Below are 14,519 nucleotides of genomic sequence, written 5' to 3'. Positions count from 1 at the left end.
TCGCCCAGCAAACGTGAATTCCAACGTCCTCTTCGATATATACAAAATCCACCATGGTAACTCAGCTTAGCCCAGCTTACCGCCTTCCCAATGCACACCATTCTGCCACCCCGCATCACCGAAGCTCGAAGCTCCAGAGCTCCCCTCCAAAACCAACCCCAAACTCCAAGCTCCAAACAACCGCCTCCATCTCCCATCTCCCACTCACATCAACAACAAACAACTTCCCCAATCATGCCCCCCAAAAACAAAGGCAAAGGCAAAGACAAAGACACCTCCGACTCCAGCGCTGGCGGTAAAAGCGGGTCCAGCAAGTTGAAGCCAGCAACCAGCATCAACGTGCGCCACATCCTGTGCGAAAAGCACAGCAAGAAAGAGGAGGCGCTGGAGAAGCTGCGGAATGGGGCGAAGTTCGATGAGGTGGCGAGGGAGATGAGTGAGGATAAGGCGAGGCAGGGTGAGTTTCCGTTTGTCCCTTTTTTGCACTATGGGAGGGTAATGGGGCTGACGTTTTTCTTTAACCTTACAGGCGGTTCCCTGGGCTGGAAAATTCGTGGCTCCTTGTTTCAGGAGTTCGAGAAGGTCGCGTATGACTTGGAACCTAGTACGACTGGGGCGCCGAAGATTGGCGAGGTTAGGACGAGTGAGGGGTATCATATTATTATGGTTGAGGGGAGGAAGTGAGGAGGAGCGGGGTGTAGTGACTGCTGCTTGGACTTGTTCATGTCTGTATGTATATTTGCAGTTCTTCTCAAACCTTAATCATCATGGCATCAACGGACCACCATCTACCCAAACCTCATCGTCAGATCCGCAGGTTTGTTCCCCATCACCTTCTCGATCTCCTCCATCGTCTCCGACTTCAGCGTCCGATAAACATCCAACGCCCTAACGCTCTGCCAGATCTGCTCCGGCCGACTCGCCCCCGTAATCGCACTCGACACATCCTTATTGCTCAACACCCACGCCATACTCAGCGTCGCAACATCCGTACCTAGCCCCTTTGCAATCCCCATAAGCTTCCTAATCTTATCCTGCTGGGCATCCCACTCCGGTGTCCCCACCGTCTTAATAACAGACTGAATATACGGATCATCCGACGTCTTAAGCCGCGAATCCTCCGGCACACCATCGACATACTTCCCCGTCAGCAACCCGCCCCCCAGCGGCGAGAATATAGTCAACCCCAACCCCCTCCTTGCATACAATCCCGCATTCGCAAACTCCTCGTCCACTTTCTCCCGCCGCAGCAGACTGTACCCGGGCTGCTCGACCACCGGCCCAATCAGCCCCAGACGGTCCGCCACCGCCCATGCTTGCTCGATCTCGCTGGCTAGCCATTCGCTGGTGCCCCAGTATAGCGTTTTTCCCGTGTCGATTAGGTGGTTGAAGGCGCGCACTGTTTCTTCAATGGGTGTGTGGCGGTCGGGACGGTGCGCGTACAGGATGTCAACGTAGTCAAGTTGGAGACGTGAGAGTGAGGCGGCCGTAGCTTCGATGAGGTGTTTGCGTGAGAGACCGAGGTTGTTGATCTTGTTCCGTGGCGAGGGGAGGGCCGAGTTGTGCGTGCCCCAGTAGATCTAGCAATCGGTCATCAGCACAAACTCCCACACACACACACACGGAGTGAAATGTACCTTCGTCGACACAACAATATCATTGCGATTCCACCCGAAATGCTGGATCGCCCGCCCCATCACCTTCTCGCTCTCGCCCCCCGCGTACCCCTCCGCGCAGTCGAAGAAGTTCACGCCCGCGTCAAACGCGGCTTTCAGGCACACAAACGTCTTCTCATCTCCGACGTGTCCGCCGTAAGTCAGCCAGCCACCGAGCGAGATGGCGGAGATTTGCAGCCCGGAGCGCCCCAGGAAGCGGTACTCCATCTCGGGGAGGTCGGAGGGCATTTCGGGCGTGGTCATGGTGGTGGATGTGTAGGTGTGGATGTGGATATGGGTGTAGATAGAGTGAGGGTGTGAATTTAGATAGAGCTGAGATTATTGGGGTCTGAAAGTCTGCCTGATAGGAACTGGGGAGATGTGATTATTTGTAGGCACTGCATCTTACATACTCGTCCATTGGCGGGATATCTCGCAGCGAGAACCCCGCATTGCGGCTAATCTGCGAGTCGATACAGCCGTAGGGGGGTGGTGATGTACTGGGGATCGCATGTTGGAGTGACGTAAGTTTGGAAACATATTTGAACATGAAGAAAGAAGCGAACCTATAAGATACTGGTTTGGCTTTTCCGAATAAAGACTAGATGACGTGCTATGAACCTAAGCTAATCACCCATATTGTCGTGCAACCTAATAGCTGTTATATATCTTCATCTCAAACGCTCGCTTCATCTCGTCTCACCTCCCTTCCTGTCCACCCCAAACACCAAAAAGAAGCACACCAACAGCAAAAAGGGCCTGACCGAGATTTGAACTCGGGACCTGTCACATTGAAGGTATTCAATACCCAGGATATATTCCCCTGACGACGATGTTAGGATGAGTTTGGCAGCGGCGGTGGTAATGGTAAAACTTACGAAGCGACAATCATACGACTAGACCATCAGGCCGATCAACACTTTTGATGACGACATTCTTGGCTTGACGGTAGGTGTTGTGCTGGGATATGTTGTATGGAGGGGCTTACGTTGTGGTTTGTGGGGGTGGGGTGGGGCAACTTGGACAGTTGTTGCAGTCTACATGATTGACTCCAACTATCAGAGGATGGAAAAGCAGGGCAGGGCTACAAGATATCTCGATACATCTGAGAAAAAGATGTCAACGACAAGAGGTTTTCATGCAAGGAGGAACGAGAAAAGATTGTCGGCAAAAGGTAGATATTCAGGCTATGGAGTCGAGTTTAGGCCTGTTCTGGAAGACCATCCGCACAACCGAGGAAAGGGATTTCCACCCAGTAAGGTCAGCACAGAAACAGACAACCCCGGGCAGTGACAAAAGAAGGCCAGAAAGACAATGTTGCAAGAAAGGGAATTCGAACCTTCTGGGCTAGCCTGGTCGCCATAAGACGGGGAGAAGAATAGCTTACCCGGTATCAAGATTTCCTCGTTTTCAATCGCATGCGTATGCAGAGGTCAGGTTATCGCAGAAACAAACCCGATGATTGAGGAAAACAACCGAGCAATTAACAATCGCAAGGACTCAACACAAGTATCGACGAGAGAATAAGAATCTATTAATCATCTGAGGGTACCCAAGGAAACTAATACCAACCGAACGCCAATACCAATCTCATCTACAACATTATAGCAAACATACTGAGTTCATCCCTACGAGAGGTTTCCATTAAGCTGTGGTGCAGCCCGCATATCATTTCCGTGTGCCTCCCGAACATGCTTGATCAGTTTATCTTTCCTCGGGAACGGGTCGCCTCCTTTAGCTTGAGCATGATTGCAGGATATTATGTGACACCAGAACTGTTGCTTTTGAGCGGCATGGAAATTTTTGTAATGCCGCTCGAATTCTGCTTGACGACCGAATGTTTTGAAGGCACACCTTTGTTGACGGCACTTGATCTTCTTGTTCTTGAGTACATACCCGACTACAACATCGCCATCGTCAGTGGATGTTATATGTTCATTCGTGGTAGCGATCGGCTTCGATGGTTCGGCACTGCTGTTCTGGAACAGAAAAGCTGGGTTATCGAAACCAGAACACATAGTGTTGGAAGGGTTATATAACGCTTCGAAGGCTTGGTCATCGCCTGGGAGAATCACCCCGTCTTGCGATTGGTTGAGACCGACAGACGTTTCGATCAAGGTGCTACTACAATCGCGTCAGACTAGCTTATCGTATCTTTCACAGTTACGTACCGTGTTTGTCCTGTTGGGTTAAGACTCTGAGTAGGTCTCAAAAGCTGGGATGAGACACCCGTTTGTAAGATCGTGCCAGCGCACTCTTGTGGGCGACATCTGAACGTTCCATTCCTCGACACATGGCCAATCGGAGCGTCAGTAACCTCTATGGGGGTTGAGGCCCCATTCCTGGCTGTATCCGACCTCGATGTTTTGACGTTGTTGTTTTCGAATGAAAGAGTTGGGACGTTGAAAGCCGATGACGCAGTGGCGGAAGTGTTGTCAGGTGTTTCGAGGACTTGCTGGACGCTCTGGGCAGCATTTTCGTTATAAATTGGTTGCAGGGCAGCATGCGTCTCGACTTTGAGGCTACTGCGTAGGTTAGCCGAGTACAGAGTATATGGCACGACTGCATACCATATCTCTGTTGGTGCCATGGGACTCTGTGTGGACCTCATAGACTCAGACAAGACGTCCGACTGTCTTGTACTTGTCGTGTTGTGGTCGCTTGGTAAAAATGATAACGTTGCATTTTCACCTGCCGTATAGCAAAGATCCAAGGTTGGAGGCATAAGATCGTTGGATGCTGAAGACTGTATGAAGTTCTGACTCGATACTAGATCACCTGTCGGAAGATCTGTCAGTACGACATAGGCACACCCAAGACACTTTGAAGAGATATAAGAGATGAAACACGTCAAGTTACCCAAAGATGTGTCGATATCCCCATGCCAATTATCAACGTGCTCCATCTGCGCGGAGTCTTGTTGTGCATAATTCTCTTGGTACCATTTGAGTTCTTGATCGAAGTCTACTGTACTCATGTAAATGTTGTCAGGCAAACATGACCAAGAAAGGTCGGAATTTGGCAGCTGGTCGGAAGACATCATCACGTGATGTAAGGGGATGTCCAATGTAATGAGAATGGTTCGGTTTGGTAACAGATCCAGTAAATTGAACTATGGAACGGATAGTGTGGGCAGTCACTACGTTTATACAATGCATAGCCCCATAGGACATGTTGTCACTTTGCCCTCCTCTCTTTACGTGTAGTCGTCCTGCACGCGCCTTCGGGCTCGGGAGCATGCGATACGGTAGAACTTCGGGCCACGCGAGGGAACTGGGCTGAACCTACTCACGTGACAGAATTTCGTCGCGATGATGGTATAAACTGGGTCAATGCATCGGCTGACAGAACGAGGTAGCGGACTTGGCGGACTCGCCGTCCTATCATAGGCTCGTCGTCTACTATGTGGCTTTTTGCGACAAGACATCTCCCTGTCTCACGTCTCAGCCTGATGGTAAACTTGCCTTCGTGCGCTGAAATTTTGCCCGTGCTCCCAGACTTTTACCGGAAAGAACTCCGGAACGTTGCCAGTCACACTAGCCTGGATTCCATCTCGCGCCCCAGTGGTACAGTAGCCATCAAAGCCAATCATAGTCCCCGCAGATTTCTTCCCGTGCCATTAAGCATCTCGGTAGGCGAGGCCTTGTCTTCATGGCAGCGGTCAACCACTACCCGCATAACAGATAGTTACCACCCGCACAAGTCAAGCTTTTCTACACCCAGAAACCTCATCATCATTAGGGCAGTTTTTCATGTTTGTAAGCAAGGATCAGTCGAAATAGATCTTCTAGGATAGTCTGACGCAAAAGGCTAACATCTTTGTACCAAAATGTGCGCGAAAGATGGGAGGGAGAGCATAGTGTTTCTAGACGAGAGAGGGTTCGCTATACCTAGTTGGGGTGTGTACTGTGGTACCCAGGGTAAGTTTTATCACTTCACCACCTTTGCAGAGGCTTACTGGACCGCCTATGCGTAGGGTGGCAAAGTGATAAAACTTACCCTGGATACCACAGTAGCTTTCTTAGCGCAATGTTGTTGGTTGAAAGAGGTTCTGGAAAGCCCTGTGCGGGTAATGACAACCTGTTATGCGGATGGTGCTATGCGGCCCATGACCACCCTGCTATGCGGCTGATGACCACCTTGCTACGCGGCTGATGACTACCCTGCCTGTTCTTGTGCCGCGGAACGTCTGTAAGAATATCTGTGGTTTTTTGATGTGCTGGGATTCGATCTGCGCCCCAACTTAGTTTAGGCGAAAAGCCTTACCTGAAGGAAGAGCAGGGTATCAAAGAAGAGACAAAACACCCTCATTAAATCTATACTACGTAACGTACGCATGAGAAGCTTGCATGAACTAAACCCGCCGTCCTATCACATCGCCACACCACCTCCTCACCATCTCCAAACGACACCCTTTTGACGCCTAAACTATGCACATATCCGGGGACGGACAAAGATCTCATCTTGTCCATCCATCCCGTCCAGATATTATAAAAAGGAAGATCAAACCCAAAAACGCCACAATGCAAGTCATGACATGACCCCTCCTCCCCCGACCCGCGCTTTCCATTACTCACTCCTCCATCTTATCCGGACCCTGCTCGTCTTTCTTGTGCTTGTTCAGAATCATAGTTCGGAAATCCGCGTTACTCTTCGCCTCTCCGTTGGCAGTCGCAGCGCCCCTAGGTACCGCAGGTCGACCAAGACCGGGCTTTCCACGACCGCGTCCTCCGCCCCGGACACTTGCACTGGGTCTGTTCACACGCGCTGGCTGAATGAAGTTATTGCTCGCTTTCCATTCGCCTTTTTGCTTCTTCAGGTCCTGGACGGTCCCGATGCGGAGTTTCCTGCCCTCGAAATCACGCCCCTGAAGAGCAATCTCGGCTTTGCCCGCGCCTTCGATGGACGCGAATTCGATGATAGCACCACCGTGTCGGGGCTCGAGGGTGATTTTCTTGAAGCCAAAGGGTTCGACAAGCGGTTTGATGCGCGTGTCAGGCACTGTATCGGGGAGGTTGAGGAAGGCGATTGAGCGCTCGCTCACGGTTCCAGTCTTAGAATCAGCTTGTGCAGGGGTTGTCTCGCGAGTGTCCGGACTGTCAGCGTTCTCGAGAGTCGATTTGATCTTGGGCTTTGAGTCGCCTCGCTCGCTGGCAATCTCTACGTGCAACTCCAGACCCCAGAAGTTCTTGTTGTGCATGTCAGCAACAGCTGCATCTGCAGATTCCTTCGTGTTGTAGACGACGAAGCAGAAACCTTTGTTGTTGCCGTTGCCTTTGATGGTAGGACATTTTATTCTCTCAATGCCTCCAAAGCGTGAGAAGGTTTCTTCGATCTCGCGCTGCTTGACTTTGAAGTTCAGATGCCAGATATAGACCTCGCGGCCCTCGGCAGTGGCGCCGCCACGCTGTTTCTTGGCGGTTGGGTTGGAGATCTTTGCAACAAGCTTGAGCCCTTCTACGTCCGTGCCGTCAAGCTGGGTTGCAGCTACCGCACTCTCAGCGTTAGCGTACTGCACGTAGCAGAACCGACGATGTGTATCGAACTTGAGAGAAGGGAATCTAAATGCAACGATTTCTCCGAATGGACTGAAAAGCTTTTGCAAATAGGCTTCGTCGGCGTGCGCGGGATAGTTGGTAATGTACAGTGTCGTGCTCTCGCCTCGCTCAATGGAAATATTGTGGCCTTCGAAACCCTTCGCTTCTTTGCTGAGAGCGTAGGTGGCTTCTTCTGGTGTCTCAAATTCGACAATGGCCGTTATGCTGTCCTGCTCAGGCTTTAGTACCAGGTTTCGGACGATGCCAGCGTCAGTGAAGAACTGTCGTATCCGCGTTTGCGTGGTGTCAGCAGGAAGCTTGCGCACAATGATGGAAGTGTGCTCCCGATCTCGCTTGGGCCCAGTCGACTGTGCGTCAGAAGGAGCCTCGCTGGCCATTCTGACGTCCTCGTTTACTGATACCGTAGGAAGAGGCGCCGCTTCGATTTCTGCGATCTTGCTCTTCTTCAAAGCAGCGTCGTTGTCATTGTTAACGTCATCCCGCTTCCTCTTCCCTGAAGCTTCAGCTACGTGGGCTTGCTGAGATTGTTGCTGGGCGGCTGCAGCCTCTGCAATCGCACGTTCCTTTTCTCTCCGGATCGTAATGACACGCTCAGCTCGCCTGCGCTCGATGGTAGAGGCTCGCACTTTGATTACTGACTCGTGCTGTTCGCAGTGGTTCGAGTACATCTCAAGAAGAGGCTCCGGCTGATCGATGGTATGAAGGCGTTCCAAACCACGTTCCAGAACTGCAGTGGCCCGGGAGGGTGGTGACGGTGGTAAGTGCTGACCAGGTTGACATTCATTTCGCGCTACACCATATGCCCAGAAAATCATCTCGGTGATGTACCAACGATACCAGAAGTCGTAAGAATCTGCTTGCTGCTCGCTCAAGGACTCTATGATCTGTCGAGCTTCATCGTAGTGGCCACGTTGGGAGAAGAACTTCATGTGAATACGCTCTAGACGGTACCTTGGATCGGACCATTCTCTCCCGTGCTTCTTCATGCCAACCTCTCGAACGAACTCCAATGCAGAACGAATCCCGACTTCGGCAATATCTGCGTCATCTTCAGTCGCTCTGGGATCGTCGAAAGCTCTCCGTCGCAGATAGCCGCACCATGCGATTTGTACTTTGATGAGCTCTTCGATGTCAGTATGCTCTAAGAGTCCCGTTCCAGTTGCTGTATGCTTCACACGCTCGATGTCTTCGAAAGCTTTGTGCTCAGTCTCGAGAGTCAGTATGCGATGGGACCAGAGTGACCCGGACCAAGGGCAGTGACGCGTTGCGCGCTCCAACACATTGAGTAGGTCCACTGAGCGATCTTTTTGCCAGATGAGGAACTCCACATGGTCGTTCCAGATTGAAGGATCGACCGGAAATCGAAGCGTCGCACGCTCGTAAAGCGCATTGACTAGGTGAAAACTGTAAACGCCCATTGTCTTCTTCTCCCACTTCAGATACCGTGTCACAGCATGATATTCAGCGTCCTGGTCGCCTTGCTGTATCGCTTGGAGCACCTTGAACTCGTACTCCTCCCGATTGGCCTGCTGCTGTATGATGTGCGAATTCTTTGAGGTGACTTGGTCCATTATATCTTCTGGCGAACCCAGATTGTAGCGCGAGACAAACGAGATGTACCTCGATCGGGTGTTCTTCCATGTTGCGTGTGGTTGGCCTAACCGTTCATTATAGGTTGCAGCGACTCTAGCCTTCTCCTGTTCTAGGCCTCCGCGATCTAGACCACCTCGTTCGAGATTCTCTTCCAATACTTGAAGATAGCGATCCCAGACAAGATTGCTTTCTTGGAGATTGTACTTGACGTTCTCGGCTCCGCGCTGTAGTGTGTCCAGCAAAAGCTGCGGATTGAAAAGCTCGCGACCAATCAGTCTCTCCTCTTCGGACCATTGCTCTGGCGGCACCTGTTCCCAACAGCACGCGACGAGGTAGCTGACATATTCGCTGTAGGCAGCCCAGAGTTTCGCGCTGTAGGGCTCATCTTGTGTCGCCTGCTTGTGGAGCTCAAGTACTCCCATGCGTTCCTCCACGTTCCGCGCTAGTGTCTTTTCGTCGTTGAGCCGATAGTGCCACAGCCTCTCACCAAGGGGATATTTGTCTGACATGGCCCGGTAGACGTCGCGCAGAGTGTGTACTAGCTCATAGGCATGCGGGTCGCCGTCAATGGATGAGAGATGGTTCTGGAAGCCCTGATGAATCCCGGTGACCAGCTGGACATGGCTGTAGTAGTCGAATGGATTGTCGAGCAAAGTTATGTCCAGCTGATTGAGATAATCAATGTGCTGCTGCTCCAGAGCTCTCGTCGCAAAGTTTCGTGGTCTCGGCGAGGGCTCCGACATGATGCTGGTGACAGAATCGCAGGAGAGTTGCTGCCCGAGGTGTTGTAGACTGCAGTGATGTTAGGACGTGAATGTAGTGGTGAAAGTTTGAGTACAACGCCAAGGCTCCCCAAACAGGCAACGACAGTCCCGTGATCGCGAGCAAGCGCGACCATGTGGCGTCGCGTCACCCGAACGTGCCGTGAGCAATCCCAGTAAACATGCTGCTATACAACAGGCGGCTTCAGCACAATGCAAGGGGGGTTTTCTATGCACGCGGCATGGGGATTGAAGCTAGGACATATGGAATGTACAAACTTACGTGACAGGCCGCTTGTGACGGCCCACAGACGTCTGTCGCACAGCCTGTTGCTGTTGCTGCATAGTCGCAAGGTCTGATAAACGGTCAATTATCAATCCTCTTTGATTGGAGCAACACAAAGTGTTTGGATTATGCTGTGATGTGTAGTTGTACTCGGAGGCGAAGCACATCTCGCAGCCTCGCATTTGTCCGCGTTCGCTCCTTTGGGATGGATCTGAGTACCTACCTGCCAATGTGTCCATGCTCGGTGTCGATGTCTGCCGAAACATGGGATGAGGTGGGGTCATGCGCACATCGCGCGGCGAGCCCATTGGCTGCGGTGTGCTTGTTGCGCCGTGGACGGCTCTTGCGCCATTGGTGAGATGGTGGAAGCCCGGCGACGAGAGCTGCTGGATAGCGACGTGTGGTTGCGGCGAGGAGGACAGGATCTGCTGGCTTAAGCCCGAGGGCGTACGCGAAGGCACGTGGCGGATGGCGCGCTTGTTCGGCGAGCGCAGAGCGGATGGCGACGGTTGCGCAGAGTGAGGCGGAGGTGTTTCGCGGGCCGGCGAGTCTGACGGCGAGAGCAGCGAGTTGATGTCCATGTTGGCGGTGCGCTGTGTGTATCGGGTATCGCTTTCTTTGCACTCTCTTTCCACTGTACACGGAGCGACGCTTTGCGATTGTTCACGTGTGGCAAGGGTCTTGTTGGGGACCAAGTTCCCGAGGTCGCAAGCTGCTGCGGGACCGGTGGAGCGTCGAACGTCTCGTCGCGAGCAGCATGGGACGGTGTGGGAATGCGGCGGGTCGAGGGAGAAAGGAGCGTGTGTGGTCTGATATCCCTATGCGTTGGCGTCGCAGTGAGAGGAAGCGTGCGGGTGTGGAAGAGTGAAAAGCAGCCGTCAAGCTCGGACGCTCGGGCCCACCAGACAGGCTAATCTGGGCGTGACGGAGGACGGATCGACCTGATGGCGCATGCAAGGACACGGGATGGATGCTCGGGGCCGGTTGCCTGACGCCGCTCAAGTCGCAGGCGCGAGAGGTGTTCTGGACAGAGGTGGCACCGCAGCTGGCAGGCCTCGCGCGTCCGTCGTGAGGGCTGCTTCTGCTTTGTAAACAGGAGCTTGGCCGCATCTCCACGTGACGGCTATCCTTGCACGTGCGGCGGCTGATGCCGCGCCTTCCAGAATTTCCCCGTGAGCCAGACGACCAGGCGATCCATCAGCACCGCGCCATTGGAGGGCCGAGCATCGACATGAGTGCACAAACACCCTCGCGCCGGCTGGGGCTCGCCGGTGAGTCGCCCACGCCCTGCATTCACACGACGCTGACCGCACACAGCCCTCGCCGCCTGCCGTCCCCGCGCGACGTGCTGGGCGCCCGCCAGACGTCTCCCCGTCGCCGCCCAGCGCCATCTCTCGCTCCATCCCAAGCCCAAGGCCGCCTCGGAGCCGGACCTGTCCAACCCGATGCTCGAAGACTACCTAGCGAAGCAGGGACGCAAGCCCAAGTCGGGGCGCCCTACGATCCGCGAAGGCACCCTCTCCAGGCACAAGTCCTCGCTGTTTCTCCCCGTGCGCGAGCTCCCTGGCTATCGCCCCGGCATGCCGCCTAAGGAGCTCCAAGAGCTCCGCCGCCAAATAAAGGAGAAGGAGAAGGCCGCACAGAAGCAAAACGACGAGAAGCTCTCGTCAATGATCCTCGATCCCGCGCCCGAAGCCCGCCGGAAGCTCGAACGCCGTCTGGTGATCAAGAGCCTCAAGAAACACGGCCGCATGACCAAGGCGGAGAAGCTGATGCGCACCGAGCGGCAGAGTCTGTACAAGTCGCACTTCCTGCCCACGTCGGTGAAGAAGTTGACCAAGGTCATGAACCAAATCGCCGGCAAGACAGTCTCCGAGGCCCTCGTCCAACTCCGCTTCTCCAAGAAGAAGACTGCTCGTGACGTTCACAAAGGCCTCCTCATCGCACAGGATGAAGCCATAGCAGCACGGGGCATGGGTCTGGCCGACAAGAAACAATCACTGCAGCGCTGGACCGAGCAGCGAAATGCGCAGGATCCAGGCGTCGTCCCCCTGCCAACGGGGAAGAAGTTGAGGGAAATGGAGGCAGCGAACAAGATCATCGAGCTCAAGGACGGGACGAAGAAGGTGGTACGGGACCCGTCGGAGATTTACGTGGACCAGGCGTGGGTGGGGCGCGGGGAGCAATGGAAGACCCCGGAATTCAGGGCAAGGGGACAGGTCAACATGCTGACGCGCAGGACGACAAGTAAGTACTCCACGGTATCTCGCTGGGTATGTGGAGACACGACGCTAACGACGAACAGGTTTCTCCATCCTCCTCAAGGAAGAAAAGACACGCGTGCGTCTGTCAGACGAGATCAAGAAGAAGAGGGACAACCGCAAACTCTGGACCGCACTACCCGACCGCCCAATCACGGCACAGCGACAGTACTGCTTGTGGTAGGCAAACGCTGCAGGATCCTATTTGTAGCATATGTACGTCTGAGGTTGCAATCTGATCGGCACCGAGACGGCTTTGTACAATATACCATTCGAGCAACATTACATTTTGCATCGTCCCATCACCCAAAGCAGTGCTTGCTCCATCCGGGTGTGTATATCTACATGCAACCTGATCCGTGACTTTTTCGAGTGACCCCAACGCCATCGCTATGCAAACAAAAATACCATACGCGTTTCCTTCTACAGGTTTGATTTACTACGCCTCGATGGCCTCCTCGGCCCCCGCACTCGCAGCAAGCATGTCTACCATGCCCCTTACGCTCCATGCAATCTGACTCGCCTCGACTGTGACAACCACCCTCTTCGTCAGCGCGTCGACTAGGGAGTCAATCTCCTCGCTTCGACCTAGCTGATCGGCGTACAGATCCAGCACTACAAGAGCGACGTCAGTGGTTAGTCGTGTGATGCGGTAGTCGGAGATATTCTTGATGAGCCAGCGCAGGATGGGTTGCAGTGTGACTTCGTCGCGATTGATGAGTGCGGTGCGGAGAGCGGAGCGGTGGCGTAGGGCGGTCAACAGGGAGAGAGATTGAGGGCGGGCGTTGGCATCCTGAAGAGGGGTGTATCAGTATGAAGTGTAGGAGATGGGGAGGTGAAAATACCTTTGAGTCCAAGACGAGATCCAGCGCCTTTGCGTATTCTCCCCACCGCAGAGCATGCGCCCATTGCGTCCCCATATTTGCCTTCCCTCGTGCGTTCCCTTCAATGACAATATCTGCGCTCTCGCCTGTAAAGTCCTTGCCGCGGATGCGCTGCTCCCATCCCTTTCCGCGCTTGCGCTTCTTAGTCTTGTCGTACTCGTCGATTTTGCCGTCTATGAGCGCCTTCATTTCCTTCTCGCGCTCGCGGGCTTGCACCTTCTGCTCGCCAGAGAGGTGGGTTTTTATGCTGAGGAGTCCGGATTGCATGCCTACGGCGATGTGCTTGTCTTCCTTCTGAGACGGGACGACAGCGAGGGAGAGGATGGGCGAGGGGTATTTTAGCCCTCCCACAACGTTCCATCCCGTTGTTTCAAAGACTTTGACGTGTCCATCGAGGGCGCCGCTGAGAAGACGCTCGCCGTTGTTCGCCAGGGACAGTGCGGTCACAGTCTTCTGGTGGTTGCGCAGAATGTGGATGGGTTTTGCGGCGACGATGTCGAGGACGCTGATTGTGTTATCGCTGGATGCTAGGACAGCGGTTCCCGAGGGCATGGGGAGGACTGATTCGATGGGTGCGGCGTGCTTGAACACCATGACGGCCTTGCCGCCTGCTCTCGAGTCCCACAGCCTGACCGTCTGATCGTAACTCCCAGAGACCAGTAGCCCGCTCTGAGCAGGCATGAAAGTACCGCAGCGTACGTAATCCTGGTGGCCTTCAAAAGTTGTCATACTCTTGTCGCTCGGCAGGTCCCACAATCGCACTGTCCTGTCATCCGAGCAGCTCATAAGGTTCGTGAGCTCCGTAGGGTGCCATTCCGTGACCCAGACGGGCTGCTTGTGCTCCTTCCATGTCTTGAGAATCGCCCTGCTCTTCACGTCGAACGCCTGGATAGCGCCACTGTCTCCTCCTGCAACCAAAATCCTGCCATCTCTGCGGATGTTTCCTGAATGCGCAATGTCGTCGACGTTGAATCGCGAAATCGTCTTGACCACTTTGCGCGTCTTCGAGGAAAATATTTGTACGCGCGAGCCCGTAGTGATGGCGAACAGGTCCTGCGTCGCGGACAAGAGGTTCGAAGGCGCTGGCGGCGGTATCGAGATGTGAGTTACAGGCGAGGAATGTTGCGATGGGTCCAGGCGCAGCTCCGAGGCGAAGGCATTCCAATATTTCTGCTCGGACGTGAGGTTGGAGGGGCCCTTGGGCAGCTTCAGAGGCTGTAGTAGTTGGACTTCTGCCGCCATGGTGGATTGCTGAATGCGATCGGTGAAGGTGAGGATGCTTAGCTTGGTGGTGGGATTGCTGGAGTGAACTTTTTTTGGCCGCGGAAAGAGCCAAACCCGCCAGACTCGATTGGGATGGCGCCGTTCATGCATTGATCTCCGCTCTACGCGTGGACAAGTTCACGGCCCAGAAATCTGTCCCATGCACTGGCATGTCTTCTTCGTGCACCAACACGTCTTCCTCAGAGCTCCTCATCCAGCTTCAAACTCAAGTGCATACACCTGACTGATCCCAGAAAG

At 53.9% G+C, this 14,519-nt stretch overlaps 7 protein-coding genes across 7 annotated transcripts; 2 read left to right on the top strand and 5 right to left on the bottom strand.

Moving 5' to 3' along the window:
- Nucleotides 1-234: 234 nt before the first annotated feature.
- P153DRAFT_299293 (peptidyl-prolyl cis-trans isomerase pin4) lies at nucleotides 235-684 on the top strand (the record flags this gene model as incomplete). The annotated part of the gene is made up of 2 exons (XM_033664269.1): nucleotides 235-457; nucleotides 530-684. The coding sequence occupies 2 exons, from the start codon at nucleotides 235-237 to the stop codon at nucleotides 682-684; spliced, it is 378 nt and encodes a 125-aa protein (XP_033520133.1).
- Nucleotides 685-788: 104 nt separating this feature from the next.
- Nucleotides 789-1,904, bottom strand: P153DRAFT_299614 (Aldo/keto reductase; the record flags this gene model as incomplete). The annotated part of the gene is made up of 2 exons (XM_033664288.1): nucleotides 789-1,580; nucleotides 1,638-1,904. 2 exons carry the CDS (start codon nucleotides 1,902-1,904, stop codon nucleotides 789-791), a joined length of 1,059 nt encoding a protein of 352 aa, XP_033520132.1.
- Nucleotides 1,905-3,331: 1,427 nt separating this feature from the next.
- On the bottom strand, nucleotides 3,332-3,586 carry P153DRAFT_252257 (uncharacterized protein; the record flags this gene model as incomplete). Its single annotated transcript, XM_033662723.1, has 1 exon — nucleotides 3,332-3,586. A coding segment is annotated over one exon (255 nt), but the record flags the coding sequence as incomplete, so codon positions are not given.
- Nucleotides 3,587-3,744: 158 nt separating this feature from the next.
- On the bottom strand, nucleotides 3,745-4,939 carry P153DRAFT_92615 (uncharacterized protein). The gene is made up of 2 exons (XM_033673495.1): nucleotides 4,226-4,939; nucleotides 3,745-4,180 (listed from the first exon to the last, which is right to left on the bottom strand). Exons 1-2 carry the CDS (start codon nucleotides 4,696-4,698, stop codon nucleotides 3,796-3,798), a joined length of 858 nt encoding a protein of 285 aa, XP_033520130.1. The 5' UTR covers nucleotides 4,699-4,939; the 3' UTR covers nucleotides 3,745-3,795.
- Nucleotides 4,940-6,228: 1,289 nt separating this feature from the next.
- Nucleotides 6,229-10,434, bottom strand: P153DRAFT_347745 (uncharacterized protein; the record flags this gene model as incomplete). The annotated part of the gene is made up of 3 exons (XM_033666182.1): nucleotides 6,229-9,598; nucleotides 9,851-9,923; nucleotides 10,077-10,434. The coding sequence occupies 3 exons, from the start codon at nucleotides 10,432-10,434 to the stop codon at nucleotides 6,229-6,231; spliced, it is 3,801 nt and encodes a 1,266-aa protein (XP_033520129.1).
- Nucleotides 10,435-11,084: 650 nt separating this feature from the next.
- Nucleotides 11,085-12,298, top strand: P153DRAFT_378578 (ribosomal protein L22; the record flags this gene model as incomplete). Its single annotated transcript, XM_033669805.1, has 3 exons — nucleotides 11,085-11,124; nucleotides 11,171-12,100; nucleotides 12,159-12,298. The coding sequence occupies 3 exons, from the start codon at nucleotides 11,085-11,087 to the stop codon at nucleotides 12,296-12,298; spliced, it is 1,110 nt and encodes a 369-aa protein (XP_033520128.1).
- Nucleotides 12,299-12,553: 255 nt separating this feature from the next.
- On the bottom strand, nucleotides 12,554-14,240 carry P153DRAFT_360068 (WD40 repeat-like protein; the record flags this gene model as incomplete). The annotated part of the gene is made up of 2 exons (XM_033666901.1): nucleotides 12,554-12,907; nucleotides 12,960-14,240. 2 exons carry the CDS (start codon nucleotides 14,238-14,240, stop codon nucleotides 12,554-12,556), a joined length of 1,635 nt encoding a protein of 544 aa, XP_033520127.1.
- Nucleotides 14,241-14,519: the final 279 nt, after the last annotated feature.

This window comes from Dothidotthia symphoricarpi, assembly GCF_010015815.1.
Source record: "Dothidotthia symphoricarpi CBS 119687 unplaced genomic scaffold P153scaffold_19, whole genome shotgun sequence".
NCBI classification, from domain to species: domain Eukaryota; kingdom Fungi; phylum Ascomycota; class Dothideomycetes; order Pleosporales; family Dothidotthiaceae; genus Dothidotthia; species Dothidotthia symphoricarpi.
The sequence above is the reverse complement of the archived record's forward strand: the minus strand, read 5'-3'. Positions and strand labels throughout refer to the sequence as shown.